Here is a 24,163-nt window from a genome sequence, read left to right as displayed (position 1 = left end):
CAAAAATGTTTCGACGTTTATCGAACGAAAAATTATGTATAATCGCGCTGTTGTTGAAAGAAGAAGCTCAAGAAGGCAATAAAAAAGCACGGAGGCGTTTTGATGTGCATCCCATGTTAAAAAATAAAAAAAACCGAAGGAGAGTTTTGGACACTGTATAAGATTCCTACGGGGTCTAGATTATCCTTTGAGTAGTTGTGCCTTAAGTTCGATCGGTACGTAGCTATTTAGTGAGATCATCGTCTCTGGGGATTTCTGTGTACTCGTGATTGCGTATCTGGAGCGAGTTGACGGTGCTTTTTCCTTAGTTTGAGCAAAGATATTTCAGCCAAGGTTGACTTTATGTGTTCGTATAGGACGCGACGCGATACTCGATACAGGAGAATATGGGGCGTATGGAGTGAAACGACAGAATTAGGGCTACTAACGTACACGTAGGGCTACTATAGCGTATCTGTTTACTTAGCGTTCATTGAAATTTTTGTCGTCAATGGGGCATATTACACTATAAATATTATCACACGATCCAAGCCTATCGTAATCTGTATTGATCGTGTAATAGGTTAGTATCGTGATAATTAGAAGTGTATTCAGGCTGTTTTGAAGGTAAACGCACTGCTAGTTATATGTGAACCAGTCACAGGACAACCGGTCGCTCTAGATCGGTCACACGTGATCACCCGTCACACTAAAGCTGGTCACGAGAAAACTGGTTATAGGAATCTCGTCACCGCAATCGAAACTATCGAAATCTATTGCGACGGAGAATACATTTCTCACGCTCAACCATTGACGTCACCACGAAGTCGAAGAATACCTGCATCCATTAAACTAAATCGAGTGGAACGACGCCAAACATTCGAGCATATTCCACCCCAACAAACCAATCAGAACGACACGAAGTCGAAGAACACCTGCATCCATTAAACTAAATCGAGTGGAACGACGCCAAACATTCGAGAAACGTCCACCCTAAACAACAAACCACATTCTTCGCATAACTCGCACACGTAAACACCACCTGCGGTTCTCAGAATCAATCGCCAAGCACAAGTCACGTGGATCCCCAAAAACAATATAAAAGGAGGTCCACCCCAAACAACTTCAGTCGACACACAGCAGCAGACCAGTCGACATCCAGCATCTGAACAGCTTCCACTACACTACCCTACAATGGAAGAACGCTTGCAACTTAGCCGAATGCCGAGCCAGCAACACACTGCCATATCCAGAGACTTTCTGAACATAGCCGAATGCCGAGCCAGCAACACACTGCCATATCCAGAGACATCTGAACATAGCCGGATCCAGAGCAACGACACATTGCAGATCCAGCGGCCCGCACGACACCAAGTCAACAGCCAATAGCCGCTTCTAGAAAACTTCCTCAAATATTCTAATACACTTGTACAATATTTAGGCAAACAATAAAACAACTTAAAACAAGCACAACAGTGTTTCGTTAGGCTGGGATACGGACAACACTCCCTACCCCGCCTACAACACTATAAATATTATCACACGATCCAAGCCTATCGTAATCTGTATTGATCGTGTAATAGGTTAGTATCGTGATAATCAGAAGTGTATTCAGGCTGTTTTGAAGGTAAACGCACTGCTAGTCATATGTGAACCAGTCACAGGACGTCCGGTCGCTCTAGATCAGTCACACGTGATCACCCGTCACACTAAAGCTGGTCACGAGAAAACTGGTCACACCCTGAAATGGGTCACGAGAAAACTGGTTGACCGATTTAAAGGGGTGACCAGTTTTATCGTGACCAGTTTTAGTGTGACGGTTGATCACGTGTGACCGATCTAGAGCGACCGGTTGTCCTGTGACCGGTTCACATTTGACTAGTAATCACCGAACCGTTTTGAAATCCGCAAACTGGAATCACGATCCGTATTGATAGTTTAAACCCTTCCATTTACAGAAACTGAGCAGTCAATATATATAGTTACTAAAAGAGAATTTTAACTATATAAAACATTGCGGCAAAATAATGAAATAAAATGTTGCAAATTGAAAGTGTTCACTGATTCGGTCTATGGGCGTAATTAAGCGGCGTTGAGTTGTGCGCAGCGCCGCGCTGGGAGGTTGTTGTGGTCACTCGGCGTCGGCGTCGGCATCGGCGTCGGTGTCCGCGATTGTTTTCACGCTCGACTGTGCCGAAGTTAGTTCGCCCCCTTTCGCCCCCTTTCGCCTCTCACCTGAAAGCCTTCAGCCGTGTTTCTCACCCGCGCCCCGCACCCCCACCCCCTCGCTTTCCGCTCCATGGCGGTTGTCACGCGGCGCTCCGACTGCGGTCGCGGTTATGGTTATGGTATCGCGTTACACACCCTCTTCATGTTTCGTTCCCTCACACAATTGCAGCTTTCCACAATGATTTCCATTCATTCGTATTGAATCATATCACTCCGTAGTTTACCTAGGGTACCGTTTTGCCACACCTAACCACAATCTACTGTCAAACGAGAAACATCAATTAAACTTCACCCCTTTGTTATTCGCGCCAATTTTCTCTGTCATTCCATGTCTTTATCTCACCAACTGTCACGTCGGCACGCCTCTTTCAAGCATACTTTCATACGTATCATAACCTAAAATTATCTACGTGTATGCAAAGTTTTTGTACCTTTAAATTTTTTTTATACTAAATTATTCGGTATATATTCCTGTTAGTATTATGTGAGACGTTTAAGAAATATAACCACATAAAATTTTTCAATGAATATTTTTATAATAATAAATTATTTCCTATTGTTCCTTATTTATATTCAATATCAATATATAACGACTAAATATTGTTTTAAAAAAGCCTCCAAATATTTTTTTATATTCAAATTATGCAATTCTTATTTGTCAGAACATCTAGGCTGATCGATATGAATTGCGCATTTTTCTCCTTAATGCAAATGGTCTTACATTAACAATTTACTATCGACTCCTTTAGAAAGAAATGAAAAGACTTTTTTTTAGTTATATTTAAAATGCTTATGCTTCTTTACAGGTGTTACAATGCGTGCACCGGTCAGCATGAAAATCCCCGGAGCACTGTTATTAATTGCAGCCGTTCGATTGGCGTCGGTGCCTATTGTACAAACATGGTATGTTCCCGACGAATACTGGCAGAGTCTTGAAGTGGCTCATAAGTTGAGCTTTGGCTACGGTCACCTCACTTGGGAATGGACTAATGGAATTAGAAGTTACATATATCCGGCTATCATCGCTGGATTTTATAAGCTGTTGGAACTGGTCGAATGCGACCATTCACTAATATTGGTAAGTTCATTGCTATGTAGTTTGATTGACTTTTGTCGCCACAAACATTGTTATACAATAATTTCATTATAAATTTGCAGATATTTCTCCCGAGGATTTTACAAGCCATTTTGAGCACTGTCGCCGATTATTCATTCTATAAATGGACGGGACGTCACAAATGGGGACTTTTTATGATTTTGATTCAATGGTTTTGGTTCTACACAGCAAACCGTACTTTATCCAATAGTGTAGAAACAGCTTTGATCATGATCGCTCTTGCGAGATATCCATTTGAAACAGGAAAAATAAGTAATGCTTCTATTTAGTTTTTCTTATATAAAATTTATCGATGTTGGTGTTTTTCTAACTGTCTTTTTATTTCTAGAAGATAATGGTTGGTTATGTATTGCTGCATTGTCTTGTGTAATAAGACCAACTGCTGCTATTGTGTGGTTCCCATTTTGCTTAAAACATATTTTAACTACAACCGAAAAGAAAATTAAATTAATTGCTTTATATTATATTCCAATTGGGTTCGTATTTCATTATTTTGAGATGTTTGGTTTTTGTGTGTTGCTGAATTAATGTATAGTTTCAATTTTTAGTTTGTCAATATTTGGATTATCAACAATGATTGATACATATTTACATGGTGGATTAATTATTACGCCTTGGGAGTTTTTCAAAGTTAATTATGTCAATGACATTGGAAGTCACTATGGAAGCCAACCTTGGTTTGTATTATATGTATTTTTCTATTTAATTATGAAATTTTCGTATATTTTCCTTATTGGGTTTCATTTTTAGGTATTGGTATTTTGCTATTGGTTTTCCAGCTGTTTTGGGAATTAATTTGATTCCATTTTTGTGTGGCTCAATTGAAGCAGCAAAGAACAGAGATGTTTTTAATAAACAGCGTTTTCTGTTGTTTGTTATTACGTTTGTATTAGCAATTTACAGGTATTATACATTTTTTATAACGTCTATAATTAGTTAACTTGTGACGATTTGATTGCTTTATATAATTTATGATTTCAGTTTATTGCCGCATAAAGAGTTTCGTTTTATTCTGCCGTTGGTTCCGATGGCTACATACATTTCGCAAGACACATTATCAAGGTGGAGTAGGAGAGCAAAAGGGTAAAGAATTCATTGTATAAATTACTGTATTTTTTTATATTACCTATTATACTAAAATCTATTTTACATGAATCTTTCATATATAGATTGTATGTCTACCTTGCATTTGCTGCAATTATAATTGGAAACATTGTACCTATTGGTTACTTGGGAGTTATTCATCAAAGAGGTGTCATGGATGTTATGCCAGTTCTCAGGGATATCGCTACAAAACATCCAACCAATACTTCTTTATTATTTTTGATGCCATGTCACTCAACTCCATTGTATAGGTATTTTATTTTTATTTTATAGTCTATAAATAGGAATAAATGAACTTGAAAATTAATTTTGAAAATTGTTTTAGCCACTTGCACGTGAATGTTCCAGTTCGTTTCCTCACCTGTGAACCTAATTTATATCAAAAGCCCAATTATAAAGACGAAGCTGATATGTTTTACGAAAACCCAATTAAATGGTTCCAAATAGAATACTTGAATCAACAAGTTGGTGAAACTGTTAAGAAAACAAAACTCCCGTCTCACATCATATTGTTTGATAAACTGGTTCCACAAATCGGAAATATTTTGGCTTATTATAACCAACTAAATTCATTCTTTCATTCTGAGGTATTTTTATACAATTTTCTCAATATGTATAGTATGTTTGTTGTATATTTTTATATTCAATGTGTAAATTGTTTTCAGATACCTGATGACAGAGTCGGTAAAACCGTAACAATATATGAAAGAGAAGTTAGGAGTCAAACACAAAAACCGACGCCTAATAAAGTTCAAAAATAGACTATTCAAAACTGAGATATAATCTTGAATTAATATAAATTTTTTAAAATACAAACAATCGTGCTATGAATTGCATAATATGTGTAACTAAATCAAATATTTGCCTTAAACTTTCATTGTAGCTTTATTGTCTTTTGCTCCAAAGTTCGAATTATATTTTAAATCTTGGGTACCTGGTATCTTTTACTCGTTATCTGCTGTAAAACACATCATTATACAATGATGGTCTTATATTAGCAGTTAGAGTATTAAGTTGACAAAAGACTGTATCATTTATAATAATAGTGGTAAAATATTTTTGTACTAAGTATTACAGCTGTCTATTAATGCATACTGTAGCAATAGTAATCTATGAGCTATATTTGTAAATGTAATTATGAAACGTTTCAAAATTCGATGATTTTTACCATAGTATTATTCTTCTGTACTATTGCAATAACGTCAAGATTATTCTACTTGTTTTTAAGGATTATTGTTTCATCTCCTTTTATAAGTGTCAACAACATGAAATACCTATTGAAACATACATGAAAATATTCAATAATAATTGCAATGCAAAGATGATTTAAATTCTGCACCAGCTTTATATAGGTTTCATTTTTAAATCTATGTTTTTTTTTACTATTAGTTTTGAATTTAGAATTCAATTGTTTAAGTGAAGTATTTTGATCAGATTCTTTTTGTTTATATTTTCGCCCTATATTTATGAATTTTGAATTGAGAAAATTTATCTATACATTCACATTATAAAAAGCGATTTAACCTTGTATAATATAATTATATCAAATACAATAATTTAAATTGTATTCAAAGTTTTTTATCAATCAAAACAAAAAGCAAAATTAAAAATGAATCATTGTCTTTTAATTATTTTTTTGCATTTATCAACAATGTTTTTATTAATGAGTTGAGTGATATTTTTTTATATTATACAAGGTATGTTGTTTATCTTACTTTTGACATTTGAATTTATTTTTCATAATTTTATTTATGAATTTTTTAAGCGTTTAGTTTTAATGAGAGTATACATATTATATTATATACATATATATGCACTTCAGTTGTTTGAAGTAAATTAATTTAACTTGCATTAGTGAAGGTTGCAATCAATTTTGATACGAAGATAGTATAAAAAAAATAGTTAAATATTGTCAAAACATATTCATATCAAACATATTTGATCGTGTTAAATGATTTTGGGATGAAATAAATCTAGCCCTGCCATATTTTTGTATCGTGTGATCTCACCTTAAGTAAGTAAAATAAATATGTATATTTTAATCTAAAATTTTCTTTATTAAAATGACTAATTATGCTACTAAAATACTGTTCTGTTTTCGTACTAAATAGATAATTAACTGTTAACATACATAATTTGTAAACTTTGTATGTTCAGTATTTTTGCCAAAAAATGACTTATGACAATACTTGTAATATACATATATTTTATTTACGATCTGTTCTGCCATATTCTAATATTTTCTCTGTATACATATGTATAATTTCATAATGTTTTAACCTTATTTATTTTCTATAATTTCATATAACATTTATTGTAAAGTACTTATTAATTGTTAGTATCAAATAATAGTTGTTGCTCAAGTCTCAAGTGTTCTTCCAAGCTTAGTGGCGATGCCTTATTATATTAAATTCAATTTGTGAATTGGTGTTTCTGAATAAATTTGAATATAAAATATAATGTAAATGTTTTTTAGAGTGATGGTTTATAGATAGATACTTTGATCATTAAATTTGAGATGTTTAATTAGATTATATTTACTTTAATTTTCTTATTTTACAACAGAATATATTAGAAGAATAAAATTAATTTATAGTTAAGGAAATTTTACTTAGATGTAAAAACAACACATTATTTTAAATGAATCACTAAATAAAAATAAATTTTCAAAATATCATGAATTAAAAAATAAACTATGTATTATTTGTTTTTTTATATAAAAATTTGAGATCTTTTATATTAGAAATTATTTTATATCGATTTGTTTGAATTATTTGACGAAAAATTATGTGTTTAAATTTGCAATATGTGAACTCAATTTTGGTTCAAACTAATAATAAAAATTTGCCAAAAATGTGTTCTAGATTTATATAAATTTATTTTGTATTTTTATTGTGTGGTTTTTGTGTTTCAATAAATAAGATAAAAAATAAATCATTTGTAGTTTTACTGTTCTGCCATTTGCTTACCTTTGTGATTATATAAGAAGTTATACATAGTGGAAACGAAAGTAACAATAAGGTTTATTAACAAAATGCAATATTTATTTAAAAGTATTTTATTTGAAAATGCTTTTACATTTAAGATATTGCCCAATTGATTACTTCATGTGGAATACAAGTAAATATGTGTTTTTTTTATATAATTTTTCATTACATTACTAGCCAATATAAAAATATAGTTCTAATTACATATATCACAGATATAACAATTAATAAAAAATAATAAATATATACAATAGCACACCTCTGGAGTGTAGCAAGATCAATTTTAAACCTACGTATTTGCATGGCATAAAATTTCTAAAAAGTTTCCAATTGTTGAGTCAACTGTAGTTATGTTCTATAAAACATTCAAGTTTAATTTGAAATAGTAGGTAACAAGTCTCATAAAATCATAAAAATTATTAGAACAAGTGTTCAAACAGAAAGCTAAAAAAAAACATAGCAGTTTGATCAATAATAATTCCACAATATTATATATCTTTCGCAGAATGCGATACAATCCAATGATAAATTAAATAATATTGTATTAATATACACTCGAGAGAAACGCAAATTTATGTTGTTATAAAGTGAAACAGAAAAATTTCAATACATACATAAAAAGTTAAAGAATAATTCTTACTTATCCTGTATTTGTTTCGTTGGGCTTTACTTTTGACGTTTCAAAGACCATTATTAGAAAAATAAATACATTTTAATTTGAGACAAAATTTTCACAATCTTACAATTTGTATAAAATTTACTTTAGAATATGATGCTGTATAAACGTTCAAAAAGCTATAAAACCTGCTTAATAATATAGGACATTAACAAATATATGATAGTAGAAAAAGTTAAAATTACAATTTATTTAAATAACTACGAGTCACACTAAAATTAATGAAAATTGCAATTGTCATTCACACACACATACATACGTACTAAAATAAAAATATCAATAGGAACATGAAAACTATATACTAAGTGATGGACGCTTTTTCCTCACACTCTTGTTGTTTTTACCAAAAATATTTCCTATTACCTAAAAGTTCAAAATAAAATCTGTTAAAAAAATATTTTATCAAAATGAAATATGTAAAATAATATTACAAAGTCTTGCAAGAACCTTGGATACGCTATTGACTCCGAGCTTACGACGAACTGGCAGGGCTCTGAGGAGTTGCCCAGCTCTGGCTTCCCTTGCCAACCATTGGAATGCCAACGACACTCCAGCACAATGCTCGGCTGCGCTCACTTCGTAAAATTGACAACCGAACCGCAACGAAACTTCCTGACCATCATCCACGCACACCTCTCTAAAACACATCATACAAAACAAATTATTTTTATAAGAAAAAATGTTTTTGTAAGTATTATACACATTCCCATTATATGTATGAATAGGTTACCTAATATGATCAAGGTCTCGCTGATTACCCAGCAGCAAAGCCGTGTAATAGGACGGCAATTTGAAACGGGCTATGAGCGCCAACAGCTCCTGGGCTTCTCTGAAGGACTCCCTGTCGCATACGGAGTACACCACCACGAACGCTTCTCCCCATCGTATGTGCTCGTATAAGCAACCACTCTGTAATCAGATATGTAATATACGTTAATATATAAAATTGAGAAGCTCAGAAATATGTGAAAGATATTTTCAGCTATTCAGAATAGCTAAAGTTAGGACTTCAGCTATTTAAAAAACTTTGTTAATGAATGTCTTGAGCATATCCACATATGTACATTCATACTCATTAAGTATTTGGTAAATTATATTAAGTAGTTTGTATAGTTCCAGTGCCGGCCTTACACCCAATGGCGCCCTCGGGCAATTTTTTCTAAACACCCTTAGAAAAAGATTTCGCCTTTATTTTGTATGGCCTAAATTTTTTGTATGAATTTATTTTGTATGGCTTTTGGCGCTCTAATTTTAAATTTTAAAGCGCCTTTGACGCATCAAGCGGCGCCCCAACTTATTTGGCGCCCTCGGGCGCCACCCGACCCAGCCTCCCCCCTAAAACCGGCACTGTATAGTTCAAACTGTTCTAAATTATATGAACTATTATCCACTTAAGACCTTGCACTTACATATATACGAACACTCTGTATACGAAGTATCAATAGATAAAGTATTCTGATCACGATAAATTTAATTTCATGTGACACATTTAGATTAGTTTCAGTGGCGGATCAAGTAAAAGTGGAGCTTCAGGCGCATTCGAAATTTGAGGCCCCCACATCAGTAAAAAAAATTCGGGTGTGACCAACCCATGACTTTATCTATGCATTTGAGGAATATAAGAATGTCAAAAAACAAAATTCGATATTGAACCGTACAGACACATTCATACATACCGGCAGCATTATGAAATACTAATAGCTATGACAGCATTTTCGATACAAATTGAGCGCAAATGTATGGAAACTTGCACAAGACAAAAGTTCTACTTTCGGTTGTTGGATTTTGTTCAAATTTTATTATTACTCAAAATCAATATCAGTATTATACACAATAAATATCAAGAAGATTAAAATAATTCAAAAGGTCAAAATAAAATAATGAAATATTGTTTAAAAAAAATACTTCTTCCGGTTTACAAATTCTGACCAAAACCATATCAGTTCTAACTTAATACATAAAGAATACAAATATAACTTTTGAGCTTGATACGTTTAGGGGTGTGGACAGAGTAGTGGCGACAACATATTTTACCTATCTAAGAGGAAAAAAATCCCACTTCCGGTTTATAAAATTTAATATATTTTTTTTATTTTCATCACATGACGATGACGATGTAATGTCGGAACAGGTAGGAAAGCTTTTCATCCAAACCCGAAAAAACGTATGTGCAGCAGAATAGACTATTGGTTAGCATATTGGTTGCTTGGAACAAAGTGCTCACGGGTTCATATCCCACTAGTTTCTACTGGTCAGACCTTGGATTTGTGACTCCAGATCAGAGTTTGTCAATTTTTCTGATTTTCATTGAAACGGTTCCAACAAATTGGCAACCTTACCCATTTTCTAGCAAATCTAGAGTTTTCAGCAATCTCGGATTTCGCTGAATTGTATAAAATGCTGCTAATTTACAAGTTTAACCATAAATGTCTCTATGGATGCTAATTGATATGTATTTACTTTACCTGTTACCTACTAGGCTTCCTGGTATAAATAAAATAAAAAAATAAAAGAAGTGATAACAATTTATAAATTAAGTAAAAAAGTGTTTTTGAAACTGAAAATTGGACATCTGGCACTTTTAAAAAAACCGACTCATATATTGGAAGAATTTAAGTCGGAAAACCCTTTTTATGAAATTGAATGAGCCTACTGAATAGAGTGTAGATATTAGTAGGCATGTACATATGTATTATATATGTATGTACATATGTATGTAGGTATACTTGCGCTTATAACGAATGTACGAGTCCAAATCAATTGTTTCGAGAAGGTACCCATCCCAAAAGAAAGTAATCTGAAGAACCGGACGACTGGGTTATGAATATTGGACGACAATAGGGCAGGCCAACACGTGTCGATTTCGCAGACGAACAGGAAGTGCATCGTCGAGGAAGTGGTTTCGGAGAGCCAGAGGGCCGGCCCTGAGGATAAAGTGGACGTGAGCGTGGCGACATCCTAACACACTGATCCACATTGGGTCAGCATTTGTCTTGGGACGGAAACCAACCGAACGGACCAGCGCGTTACCCACCCAATTGTCCGGACCACTCACTCTCACGCTCGTTCGTTGTCAAGAGCGCCATACCACTTTCCTATACTATCATACATATGTACATACATATTTCCACATCGAGTCGTGCTTATACCGTATTTTTAAGCGGAAGGATAATTTTCGATGCGGTCCGCTATTTTGAGATTTAATGTGCTCCGGCACTAAATTCTCGTTAACCTTCAGCCTCGTCCTCATAAATCTACCGCGCTGTTGGCGAGGCTTGGTGGTGAAAATGGAGACGGGACAAACGACCACTGAATTGCGGAAGGATCGGCAACGACAGCATATATATATCACCGGTATCATAATACCCTCGGATGTCACACCTTTGAACCGCCCTGTAAGTTGAGGCGAATGCCGGACAAATCCGGTTTCAATCCGACCGAATCGAATCGGATGCTCCTTTCAGTACTTACATACATAAATATGTACTTGCAGCTATGATATGATTTTTGTTTTTCACTCGACTTAACCTAATGAAAAATTTGGCACGATTTTTCCAAAATTCTGATAAGAATGAAAAATTCCTAGCAGCGTACTTTGATTTAAAATTCCAATCATTTTCTGGTTGGAATTAAATTAATCACTCGTTGACTACGATGACCGGAAAAATGCACTCGAGATAGTTGCACTCTCGAGACATCCATATTTTCAAAGATGCTCAAGGAGAACGAAAGCAATAGAATTCCGCAAAAAAGCGTCAAGGGGTATTTGTACGCTATCTGAGGGTGCTAACCTTTTTAGTGGAATTCTATTGCGTAGGTTCTTTTTGAGCGCCTTTGAAAATTATGACTTCTCGAAACTGCGTTACTATTCAGTGCATCTTTCCGGGAACCGTTGACTATATATGTACATATGTAGTGAAGTATTACTTGAATTTTGTATTATTGAATAATATTTTTAGTGAAGTAGCATATGAGCCATTATATTTGTAAATTTGAGGTGGGAACAGCAGCTTCTGGAATTATTGTTTCCGTCAAAAGGAATGTCAATATACATATATGGAAGCTCTCATTGGACACTTCGTGTGACGAGGTTTTGACTCACGTTAGTGCCATCTGTGGATTAAAGGATGGCATTGTGGTTTCCCCTCTTAATGCACGAGGATCTTATACATCCTTTAAGGTATCTGTTCCTGCTTCTGTCGCTGGCCTGTTATTTTCTGCTGGTTCTTGGCCTGCTGGTGTTCATTTTGGTAGATTTAAAGATTGGGGAATGAGCATTAAGAATAAAAAATCGAATACTAATACTACTTCTATGTCTGCCACTGACGTTGTTTCATCATTAGAGCTGCGCCCAAGTGTTTCATTTGCTGATGTTTGTACGGGAGCTGCTAGATGTTTGAAGCCTGATATTAAAACTACGTCTGCAAGTATTAGTGAATCTTCTATGGAAACGGTCGCAGTGACGTCGATGTTTGCCTCTTCTCCTACATCTGCCTGCTCAAATGGTCCTGATAGTCGTGATTCTGTTGTGACTGTGTTGGCTTCTTCTTCTGCTTCCTCTTCCGTTTCGTCTCCATTGGCTCAACCTCCGTTGGCTCAATCAAAACTGCCATTTCTTGTCTCAAAGAAAGTCACGCGCCAAACTGGGAGACCGAAAATTGGTAATTTATTACCAAAATGCACGAGGTCTCAGGACAAAGCTGGCTGCGTTTAATTCAGCCGTTTCTACTACATATTTGTGATGATATGGTAGCACTAACGGAAACATGGTTGACTTCATCATTTTTTGATGCTGAACATTTTGATTCTTCCTGGAGGCTGCATCGTCGCGATAGAGTAGATCGACGTGGTGGTGGTGTATTATTTGCTTGTCGTGATTGGTTTCGGTCAGTCCGGATGACAAATTTTGAAACTCTATCTGGTGAGGACTTATAGAATTCATAACTTGAAAATCATAATCGAGAAAGAATATTACGAAATACAAAAACCTTGTAAACATAGAATGAATTCAAGACGATAAACGATATATAATAATAATAATAATTATTTTTAGTTGTTTGTGTATATATATGTTTTGTTTTTGTTATGTCTAATTTATTATTTTGTTTCTTGTCTTTTCTGTTATATTTTTGACCATTGTGGCGCATTAGGAATTCCTGTAATGCTACAACGGTCCAAACTTTAAATAAATAAATAAATAAATAAATAATATTTGAAAGTGGCGGAAGTCCAATTTTCAGTTCCAAAAACAATATATCAGTTTAACTTAATTCACAAATTATTATCATTCGACATGTCAGGATTTCAGAAAAGTAGAATAAACTTATTACAGGCCACCAGTATTTTAAAATATTGTAAAACACAAAACATCATATTTAATGTTTTGCGAGATATTTCTCGAAATGGAGAAAAGTGAACCTACATACGTCAATTTCAAATATAACGGCTCATATTTTAATAACATTTTGCGATATCTATTTAACTAGCAGAACTTTTGAGTCTTTCAAACTTCCGAGTGTTGAAATTAGTAAAGAAATTTGAACACAACATATTTATATGAAGCGTTACATTATTATTTTGCAAATACGAAAAAGGTCTATTTATACTGGCATAGCAAGTACCGGCCACTACATACACGTAACCAGTAAGTATGGAAAATATTCAATGAAAATCAGATAAATTGTCTAACTCACATATCCAAGGCTTAGCCAACAGCAGTGGGCAGGGATTGAACCTGTTACCACTTGGTTTGAAAACATTACATTCTAACCACCAATCTATGTATATGCTGCTGGTTATAGACTGAAAGCTTCAAGATTGAAATTTTCGAAGAAATCCTTGTTATATTTTAGTATCAGTTTTTTCACAGGTTACCCCAACATGAAACTGTGGTCAGCTAGAAGCTGATTTCAGTTCCTAGATAATTCTCAAATATTAATATGCAATCCAATACATATGTACATACGTTATATACTTTCATAATTTCCAGTCTTGTAGACGCGGTACACAACATGAAATAGTACAAACATATGTATGTATGTATCACATATGTATTATTATATTGCTTAGGCAAATTTGTTTTCCATATCTCAACTTACACGCATACTCATATATTCATACATACATATGTACATACATAGGTACATACATACATTACATACATATAATCAGTGCAAATGACTGTTCGTAAAACAGGTCAACAAAAGTGTGAAATCGGTGTCAAATTGGACGAAAGTGCAAAGCATGCGAGAAAAAGGGATATAAATTTAACCGATCGGCATTTTGGGCGTGGTTTTGGTGAAGAAAAAATAAAGTAAAAAAAAAAGAAACATTACTCGGCCGGATACGATACAATGCAATTGCAGTGGATACAATTGCATACTTGGATACCATCCTCTTTTTCGACCGGTGTCGTTTGATCTTTAAATATGATTATACACATACATATGTATGTACATATGTCACGGCCGTGACCAGGATTTTTTAGGGGGGAGCTGAAACACAGTCACCCCCCAACTCAACGTTTAAAAAAAATGAAACTTTTTATAAGCTTTTTTTCGTTCGGAATTTGTAACTTTTGTAAAATTTAGCAGACAGCAGAAAGATAAGTGAGGTTTCTTTGGGATTTAAAAAATAAAACAATAAAATTAACTGAAATTTTTTTTTTTTAAATTGGGGGGGGGGGGGGTGGCTGACACCCCCCCATAGCCCCCCCTTGGCTACGGCCGTGACATATATTCATAAAAATTACACTGTCACCATTTATTTATATTTTTATATACAACATACTACACTGCGGGACTATTTATATATTTTTATATTTAATATTTGGGAAAGGCGGCATAACCGATGGACCGAATTTTATATTTTCCCATGATGCCATTTCGGGTTGGTACACGCAGGGCCGCCGAGAGGAATCCCGGGCCCTATGACAAACTAAAAAATAGATCTTATACATAGATATATTTTTGATCTATCAGAACTATTAGAATAATACCTACATATATGTTGGTTGTTATTTTTAAAAATAATTGAATAAGAAAGTATGATATAACATGAACGATTTCACATGGACACAAAGAATGCGTGGATCATTAAATAGCATTAAATAAATATATGTATTTTTATTTAGAATAATATAAAATATCAATATCGCTCAGTCGAACTGGGCCCCTCGAGTATTCCGGGCCCTGGAACTTTACCCCACCCCCCCCCCCTCTCTCGTCAGCCCTGGCTTACACCTATGGTATTAAACTTGTACATACGTACATATATAAATTTATAGGTTTTAAATTTTTGAAATCATATTCAAATAGTGATGACATAGTTGGCAAGATGGTTTTGTTATATAGTTTGATGAGGAACCGTTTCTACAATGAAATCAGATAAATTGACAAACTATGTATGATAGGAAACGATCGACTTTGAGTCACATACATACTACATATGTATATCCAAGTCTGACCAACAGCATAATATAAATACTCGGAATAAATTCATTTCAATCGAGGTTAACCCAGGGATTGAATCCGGCAACCTCTTCGTGGTTAACATTATCGCAACCACGGAGCTATACTGCTGGCTAATACGATAAATTAAATTTGAGTAATTCTTAAGGTACTCAGCGTTACAATGTGTCAAATTTTATGTGCGAAAAGTTTTACGGTACTTTACGGTCATATTGGTACTTTTAAAGCGTCCCGCCGACTCTCCATCTTTCTTTATTTCGGTGCCCGGTTGAATTAAATTGGAGATAATTTACAGGTCGTGTCCCGCGGCGCTATCTGGGGGTGAGCATCGGTGCATTTTGGCACCGTACAAATTAACGTTCGCGCGACGACTCTTCGTAAAATAAATATAAAAAAAAAACTACATATACCCGCACACGCATTGCATAAATCAATCCGCTGATAAACGCCACGTTAATTAAGGAAAGGGAAAAAGGTTATTTGAAACAGAGTTGGAACAAAAAGAAGGCAGTAAGAGGTACGAGCAAGTGCCGAGCCCGGAAGAGCGAGTGAAATTGATACGGCTGTCTGCCAAAAGGAACGGCTCGTATTCATCACCGAATTCAATATACTCTTCGAGATATTGATTGCACTTTTAATATTTAAATGAAACCAGTGCCGACAGGGGTTTTCGAGTAACTTACGCGGTCGTACAAATCTTTTAGTTGACGAAGTCTTATTATTATTAGTATGTATATTGGAAACAAATGCGTGTAAATTGTATGCCGGCAGAAACATCGTTAGCCAACAGTAAATTTTGTTCAGTTTTATTTAACATGTAGGCATAAAATAAAATAAAAACCACAATTTATTGATTAATTATATTATATTTCAATATAAAAAGTAGAACAAATAAAAATTATAACCATAAAAGTATAGCTAGTAGTATGGTTCGATGGTTGCGTTTATGTAAAGCACCAAAAGGTTACTAGGTTCGATCTCGTGGTAATTTTTAATGCCGCTGGTCAGACTTGGATATTTGTGACTCCAAGTCGATCGTTTCCTATCAGAATTTGCTAATTTATATGATTTCATTGTTGAAACGGTTCCTCCATCAAATTGGCGAAAATCATCCTAAGCACTATATCTCCAATATCTGAATTTGATTAATGTTCAATATGTAATAGTTTAAGTCTCAATCCGTAGATGTCTCTATGGAATTATTAATTAATTATAAGCTAATTTCGTGTTCGTTTGGTGTAATTTATGTAATAAAAAAATGTTTGTACATAATTGGTTAGGAAGGCGCGTTGGGGTTTACCTGTTAGGCTTTCCTGGTATATCCTGGGCCACCGAGAAGGGGCGGGGGAAGCTGGGGTTAATGTTTCAAAGCCCTGACTACTTAGATGCCCCGCGTTGGAACGTTCGACTGATCGATATTGATATGTTATATTATTCTACATAAAAAAAAAATCTTTAATGCTAAATTTATCGATCCACGCATTCTTTGATTTCATGTGAAATCGTACCTGTTATATCATACTTTTTTATTCGATTATTTCAAAAACTAGCATTTAACATACATATACATATGTATGTAGGTATTTTTCTAAGTTCTGATAGATTCTTCGCATATTAAAAATATATCTATAAGATTTTTTTTTTTGATTTGTCATAGGATATAGAATTTTGTTTCCAGGGCCCGGGATTCTTCTCGGCGGCCCTGGGTATATCTACATATGTAAAAATAAATTGAAAAAAACCCTTAAGAAATAAAAGAAGACAACATAAATTTAAATCAAATCATAAGAAATCACTCGGGACATCCTCCGAAACCACATCGGTACCCAAATCATCAAAAAGGTTTATTATTTGTATCAAAATAGTCACCGAACCATTTCAAACTTATATTTCTGACGGTATACACAATCAACACGCTACAAAATGCACGCATTTGTTAGCAATACATATTTGTTGGTAGCAGGGTGTTTTTTGTTTGCACTATGAGACTTCGTCAAATGAAAGACCTGTACGTGAAATGATCAAAAAATCACAGAAACACTACTTCTACTTTCGATTGTTAATTTTTTTGCATAAATTTCGACACTCACGACTGCAGATATTCGATAGTGAACATGAAATTAGGACATATCTTATAGTTCATCTAATTGTGTTGTCCAAAGTCGTGTGCAAAATTTTAAACTTATCAAAATATCAATAACGGTCATGGGAACATACTTTTTGGTACATATTGATAGTGCCTAGTTAGAAAGCTCATGTTCACATAAATGTATTGTCTGTCTCTCTAGCATTGGATTGATTGAAGTTTGCCGCGCGTTGAAGAATGAAAGTGATCCAGGAATGGAAGCCAATTGAATATCCAGCAGCGGACGTTGGAAGATAAACGAATTAATTAAAAACTTCAAAAAAATTTCTGCATCACATCGAACGACTTATCTGAAGCAATGCATCAAACGCGCAATAATAATCCGAGCGAAAAATATTTTTTAATTGAGGCTTAAATTTTCGCTCGGATAAAGATCGCTCGATTTTACATTTAACGAGCCGGTCCCGTCCTTCCGCCCGGAGATAAGGACTTTTCACATCGAAGGGAAAGATCCTGCAGAGTCCTGCCTCGAGATAAGGACACAAGCAACGGTCACGCTCGATCGACCGGGGTCATTCGCATTTGAATAAACATCGAATCTCACACGATCTGGACAGCGCGAAAAATGAGAAAACCCTTTAATTACCACGGCCAATAAATTTATAAGTATACATATATCTACTCTTATTAATAAATTAAAGCATTTAAAAACCGGAATCGGGAACGATATTGTATATACATATGTTTGTATTATGTATGTATATGTACATGCGAGTTATTGCCTTTTGCATTTATAGTTGAAAGCCTGTCCTCTAAAGCGAGCATGAGTTTTATAGCACTAAACGTATGTGCAAGCATTTTAACGCGTTCTATAATATTATATATTAATGCACTTGATCGGAAAGTATACAAATGGCTTATTGTGCAACGAAGACTCATTAAAAGTGTGATATATATATATATATATATATATATTATATAGGTAATGGCGCTAATAAAATAATAGTACTGTTTGTGTAATTCACAGACGATTAAAATTGACTCTATGAATAAATTAACAAGCATAACGGAGCATAGAAACTATTGTACACTATGCATTTATGTACATACATATATAAAACAAATAGCCCATTCATTTGAATGATAAATCAATTGCATATGGCGCGTAGCGTGTTAACCGGTCGATGGTTTAATCGAAGATTTTAATTGTTTATTGTAATATGAACTTTATTGGTCTCGTAAAAAATTGGGACCGTTTAATTAATTTACGATGATCGACTGCACATATTATGCTTTCATCGTTTTGCGTTCGAATTTATTCTTTTGTATTCGCCTGTCGAAAGCCAATTATGTATGATAATTCATGATGTGCTGAATTGGAATTTTTTCAAAAGCATTCTTAATAAGTCGGCGAGTTAACATTGGCACAAACAACGACAAAAATCTGTTTGCACAAACATTAGAATATCACGTATAAAAATTACGTTAATGAATAATAATGATTTTTTTTGAAAAGCACATCTATCATCTTTTATCGTACATATCATATACATAGTATGTTCATATGTACATATTTACATACATACATATGTATATATCAGTGGCATGCCGTGAAATTCTCCCTGGTTTTGTCACACAGCCTTACTTACGTGTGCGCGAGCAGGATACAATGGGACGAGGTGACGTCATACCGAGTCCCCTCGTACCCTGAGATTTTCACGCATGTCACTGGTACATAAGTATATGTACATACATTGTATGCATATAAAATTGATCGGTCCATCGAATATGCTGCCTCTCCCAAGAATTTTAAATAAATAAAACGTCTTCATGGATATTTTGAATGTGATATTTTCCATCTCAGTGAGCGTAGGCTATAGGAGATTATTTTAACTTATATGTCTGGTAGCCTGCGCTCATCATTATTTTTATAATGGTATGTGATGTACATATGAGTGGAATTCTCATTTGGGTCTCGCAGGTTTGTTTTGTATTTGCGGCTGGTTCTTATTATATATTGGTTCTGGCTGTGGATTCAAGACATTCCCTACTATGTACATATGTATGTATTCTATTATTTGATATTTTTACTATTATCTCCTAGTTTTTAGTTTTTTTTTTATATGTATATATATAAAATTGAATGCCTGTTTTTCTGTTTGTCTGTCTGTCTGTCTCGTAAAGGCTACTAAACTCCTAATCTTCCCGGACATGCATACAACAAATCCTGAAAGTTCCATCGTAATCGGTTGAGTAGTTTAAGAGCCTGTACGAGACATACAGACAGACAGACAAAGAGACATTCAATTTTATATATGTATATATACATATATATATATATATGTATGTATATTCTATAAAAAATAACATATATAACGTTACAGAAAAAAAAATGATAAACAAAACAAGGAAAATATGTGAAGTATGAAAATTGAGACAAAACCGTAAAATTTTCCTAGCTTTAGGTTAGAAGATTTGTCAGGTTGTCAACAGTAACTTTTTTAGCCATGTTGATATCCAAGTTTGTAACTATATGACCTGACAGAATTAATTTGTACATCGATCGGAGAGTTTGGTCCACATTTCAGCAGTGCGACAATATAGTACCGCCTTACAAAGCTAGGAATATATCTCGTATGTAACTCAAGTTTGGAATTTTTAGGTCTAGTTTGCATAGTGCCCTAGATCGTCTAATCCGAGTTTAGATCAATGGTGGTCCAGTGATCGCCGTCAAGCGGCCTTCTTCGTCAAAGGAAGACAAGTCCGGGCGTGGGCGAAGCAACAACACTAGAAGACCTCATTTACGAGCCTTCGCTAACGACAAACGACGCATCGTCACAACTTCGAATCGTGCAATTTTTTCGCGAAAATTCTCCACCACAGCGAGACTTTGTTCAAATTTTCCTCTAGAACTATCGATGCTTGTGTTGCATCGCGCAGGTGTCGGCCGAGTCACTTGTTGCATCGACGATGGTCCGTTTATGGTTGCACTCGCACAACTGCAATTGCATATTTTATATCCGATGCTCTCAAACGTCTCCGCGTCTCCGAGTCAATGCACTTTCGAAGCCTATGAACTCTATAGTAGTGCTTGTTGTAAAGAACGATCACCTTAAAGGTCGTTTACGATTATCATTTTTCTGTTCTCGCATTGAATAATACAATGTGTCATATATGTATGTACATATGTATGAACAGGACATTTATAGTTGTCGAAAGTGTGTAGGTACACTGAAACTGTTTTACTATTATTGCTAGGTTTATTTATTATCTTGATACCCACGTTCTCCTACATACTACAATATAATAAATATAATTTTATTGTGTAATTCGATACGAATCATATTTTGTAAGCACTTTGAATAAACATTATGTGTACATATACAGGGCTGCCGAGAGGAATTCCAGGCCCTGGAAAAATAATTCCGGCCCAATGACAAACTAAAAATTCGATCTTATAGATATATTTTTAATAAGCGAAAAATCTATCAGAACTATTAGAAAAATATCTATATGCTGGTTGCTATTTTTTTTAACTAATTCTATACGAAAGTATGATATAACAGGTACGATTTCACATGGACAGAAATAATGCGTGGATCATTAAATGAATTAAATAAATATATGTACATATTTTTATGTAGAATAATAAAAAATATATTTCAGTCGAACGTCCCGACACGGGGCCCTTCGAGTATTCCGGGCCCTGGAACTGTATCCCAGCTTCCCCCCCTCTCAGTAGCCCTGTACACATACATACATATTTGCAATGAACGTACATACACATATACATATAAATCTACTTAACTCAAAAATATGTATATTGAGCTAAAAATATTGTAATTAATATACATACATCATCAAATTGTTGAGCAAAAAAGATAAGACGAATAACATCCATTTAATTTTCGCCGTTTGAAGATATATATATATGTACATATGTATGTAGTTGATAGTTTGATGATTTAATTATTTTAAGCCGTCTATTTCTAGTTATATATTACCGAGGGAGTAAAGTGGCGTTAAATATAGATAATTTTGGCACGCCTTCCGAGCTGCACATGAAACACTTGCAAGTAACGAATGGAACTAGTTGAATTCTGCTGGCCAAGAAGATTAGCCAGATATGGGATTTGCGCCTGTCGTACTAGTATGTCTTTAAAAGAGCAGCATCTGTCCAAAGGCGGCATGAGGCGCTGCCTTATAGAGGAGAGCCGGGCGGGCAGGCTTCCGTTCTGCAGCAGAAGATGCTGGTAATTGCTGCTGTCACATAATGAGCTCACGTGGCACGAGTGAAAAAACCTCAAGAAAACTGCTCGAAATACAAGATCTGGATGCGATGACGCTGCGCTGGAGGGAGCCCCTCGCGACACAAGGTCGGCTGACAAGGACAACATAACACGTTTCAATGCATTTCCTACAAATGGTTGCCGTCAAGAAAATTGCAATAAAAACTACATATAAAATATTTCTAACAATTGCTGGCAAAATACAATGTGTGCGACGCCAAGCTGTCTACAATTTTCAAGATACATAAATATATATCCAATTCTCAGCACTAACAGTAGAAAAGCCGATATTTAAAAGTGTAATTAGTAGAAAAATAAATTTGATAAATTGTGTGGCTTATTTTGTAGATTTTGGCTAGTGTAAGAAGTTAGGAGAGGGGAGGGTGTGGTGGAATTTAAATTAACGCGTTCAGCCACATTGAACCAATTCACTATACCTTCGATAAATAAAAGTGCAGACACACTTTTTTTTAAATAGTTTTGCGCATGCAAAATAACGCTGGCTGAAACTTGTCAAATTAATAAAACCGTACGAATTAACAATGACATGAAGATACGCCTATCATTGCATGAGTCAACTAGACGTGTGTTCTTACCATTCTTCTTCTTGTTAATGCCTTGTCCGCATCCGGACGTTGGCGACCACCTCGTCGATTATTTGAATATATCCGCATCGGTCTTCAGCGGCTCGGAATAGCTCTTCGGCGCTCATATCGGTCCACATGCGCATGTTTCGAAGCCAAGATAACTTTTTCCTGCCAATCCATTTTTTTCCTTCTATTTTCCCCATGGTTATCAAACGGAGAAATTCGTATTTTGGACCCCGTACCATGTGTCCGAGGTACTCCATCTTTCTCCGCTTGATGACAGAAACAAGTTCCCTGCCTCTCCCCATCATGCCGAGGACAGCTTCGTTTGATATCTTTTTGGTCCACGGAATCTTCAGCATACGCCTATAGACCCACATCTCAAAAGCTTCAATGCGGCTGATCATCTTGGTTTTCAGAGTCCACGTCTCACATCCGTGTAGTAATACTGTCCAGACGTAGCTCTTCGCGAATCTCAACCGCGTATGAAGATTGAGATGCTTGTTGGTAAGCGCCGCCTTCATTTTTACAAATGCTGTTCTAGCTATCTCGATGCGGATTCTTAAATCTTCATCTGGGTCCATCTCTTCATTCAGCCAGGTACCCAGGTATTTGAATCTTTTTACTCTTTCTATCACCTCTCCATCCAAGGTTAGATTAGATTAGATTAGATTACCATTAGTTTAGTTAAAAAAATTACAACTTAATAAATTGATTTTTTATTATAATATCTTGATACCATTACAACGATAGACTAAATAAAACAAGAAATTATAATTCTGATTAATAAAATTATCTTTAAAATGTGTTTAAATGTATTTTCTTTCATTCTAATCATATTCTAGACCAGCGTTTCTCAATCTGGGTCCACATGGCCCCCTTAGGAGGTCTCTCAAGGGAGGCACAAACCAAAATTCTACTTTTGGGGAGGCATAACGAGTCACAATAAAATTATAATTTTTTTTATATTTAATTAATATTGAAAGAAGAACTTAAATGTTTTATTTGTTATCAAACTGAATATACGTTTGCATTTTGGAAATTATACTAGCTTATACAGCTGATGAGGCGGCTTCGATGGCTGGCAAATATCAAGGATTTATCGCGGATTTGGACGACGTGAGTTAACACAATTTCCATCATTGGCTATTTATAATAAAATAAAAGATGATGATCTTTACATATATGTATTATATATTGAACATTTGAAACAGCTTCATGAGGATATGCAAGTTACATTTAATCTACATAATATATAATTTCGAAAGAGACTTTGTATGTATTTAAGTATGTATATATGTATATAAGTATCTTTGGTTGGGAACTTCGTAAACAAAACAGAGTTTTTATGGCGAAATTTCAATTGGTTGAATATTATATCTTTTTCGATTCAAATAAATTTTATAAAAAAACAAATGAATATTTACTATTAGATTCGCCATGTTTACGCTGTTTATATTACAAACACTGAGCGAAGCCGGGTAAAACAACTAGTGATATTATAAATCTAAATATTCCAGATTGGGTGATTGATCCATTTAGTGTGAATGCAATTGATATTGATACCGAACTTCAAGAAAGTCTAATAGTAATCTGCAAAGTAACGTGAATGCACAAGTAAGATTTAAACTAAATAAAGA

General features: G+C 34.6%; 2 protein-coding genes across 3 annotated transcripts in view; one reads left to right on the top strand and one right to left on the bottom strand.

The window, feature by feature from the left end:
• Positions 1–2,076: 2,076 nt before the first annotated feature.
• Positions 2,077–7,341, top strand: PIG-B (phosphatidylinositol glycan anchor biosynthesis class B). The gene is made up of 10 exons (XM_077437079.1): positions 2,077–2,177; positions 3,015–3,286; positions 3,367–3,577; positions 3,654–3,801; positions 3,874–4,002; positions 4,076–4,228; positions 4,307–4,408; positions 4,495–4,680; positions 4,755–5,016; positions 5,095–7,341. The coding sequence occupies exons 2-10, from the start codon at positions 3,023–3,025 to the stop codon at positions 5,188–5,190; spliced, it is 1,551 nt and encodes a 516-aa protein (XP_077293205.1). The 5' UTR covers positions 2,077–2,177; positions 3,015–3,022; the 3' UTR covers positions 5,191–7,341.
• A 116-nt stretch (positions 7,342–7,457) lies between these two features.
• Positions 7,458–24,163, bottom strand: part of LOC143916150 (ras-related and estrogen-regulated growth inhibitor-like protein) — a 111,071-nt gene continuing 94,365 nt past the window's right edge. For both annotated transcript variants that reach the window (XM_077437080.1, XM_077437081.1), the window contains 3 exons: positions 8,823–9,001; positions 8,540–8,729; positions 7,458–8,455 (listed from right to left, as the gene is read on the bottom strand). In XM_077437080.1, coding sequence (XP_077293206.1) covers positions 8,387–8,455; positions 8,540–8,729; positions 8,823–9,001 — 438 coding nt within the window. In that variant the 3' untranslated portion in view covers positions 7,458–8,386. The remainder of the gene's footprint in view (positions 8,456–8,539; positions 8,730–8,822; positions 9,002–24,163) is intronic.

This window comes from Arctopsyche grandis, chromosome 8 (genome assembly GCF_051622035.1).
Source record: "Arctopsyche grandis isolate Sample6627 chromosome 8, ASM5162203v2, whole genome shotgun sequence".
Taxonomy (NCBI): domain Eukaryota; kingdom Metazoa; phylum Arthropoda; class Insecta; order Trichoptera; family Hydropsychidae; genus Arctopsyche; species Arctopsyche grandis.
The sequence above is the reverse complement of the archived record's forward strand: the minus strand, read 5'-3'. Positions and strand labels throughout refer to the sequence as shown.

Coding starts and splice junctions, on each gene's coding strand:
- PIG-B (XM_077437079.1), top strand. CDS start 3,023: ATGCGTGCACCGGTCAGCATGAAAATCCCCGGAGCACTGTTATTAATT. Junction 3,802..3,873: donor TTATATTATATTCCAATTGG/GTTCGTATTTCA, acceptor TTCAATTTTTAG/TTTGTCAATATTTGGATTAT. Junction 4,003..4,075: donor CACTATGGAAGCCAACCTTG/GTTTGTATTATA, acceptor TTTCATTTTTAG/GTATTGGTATTTTGCTATTG.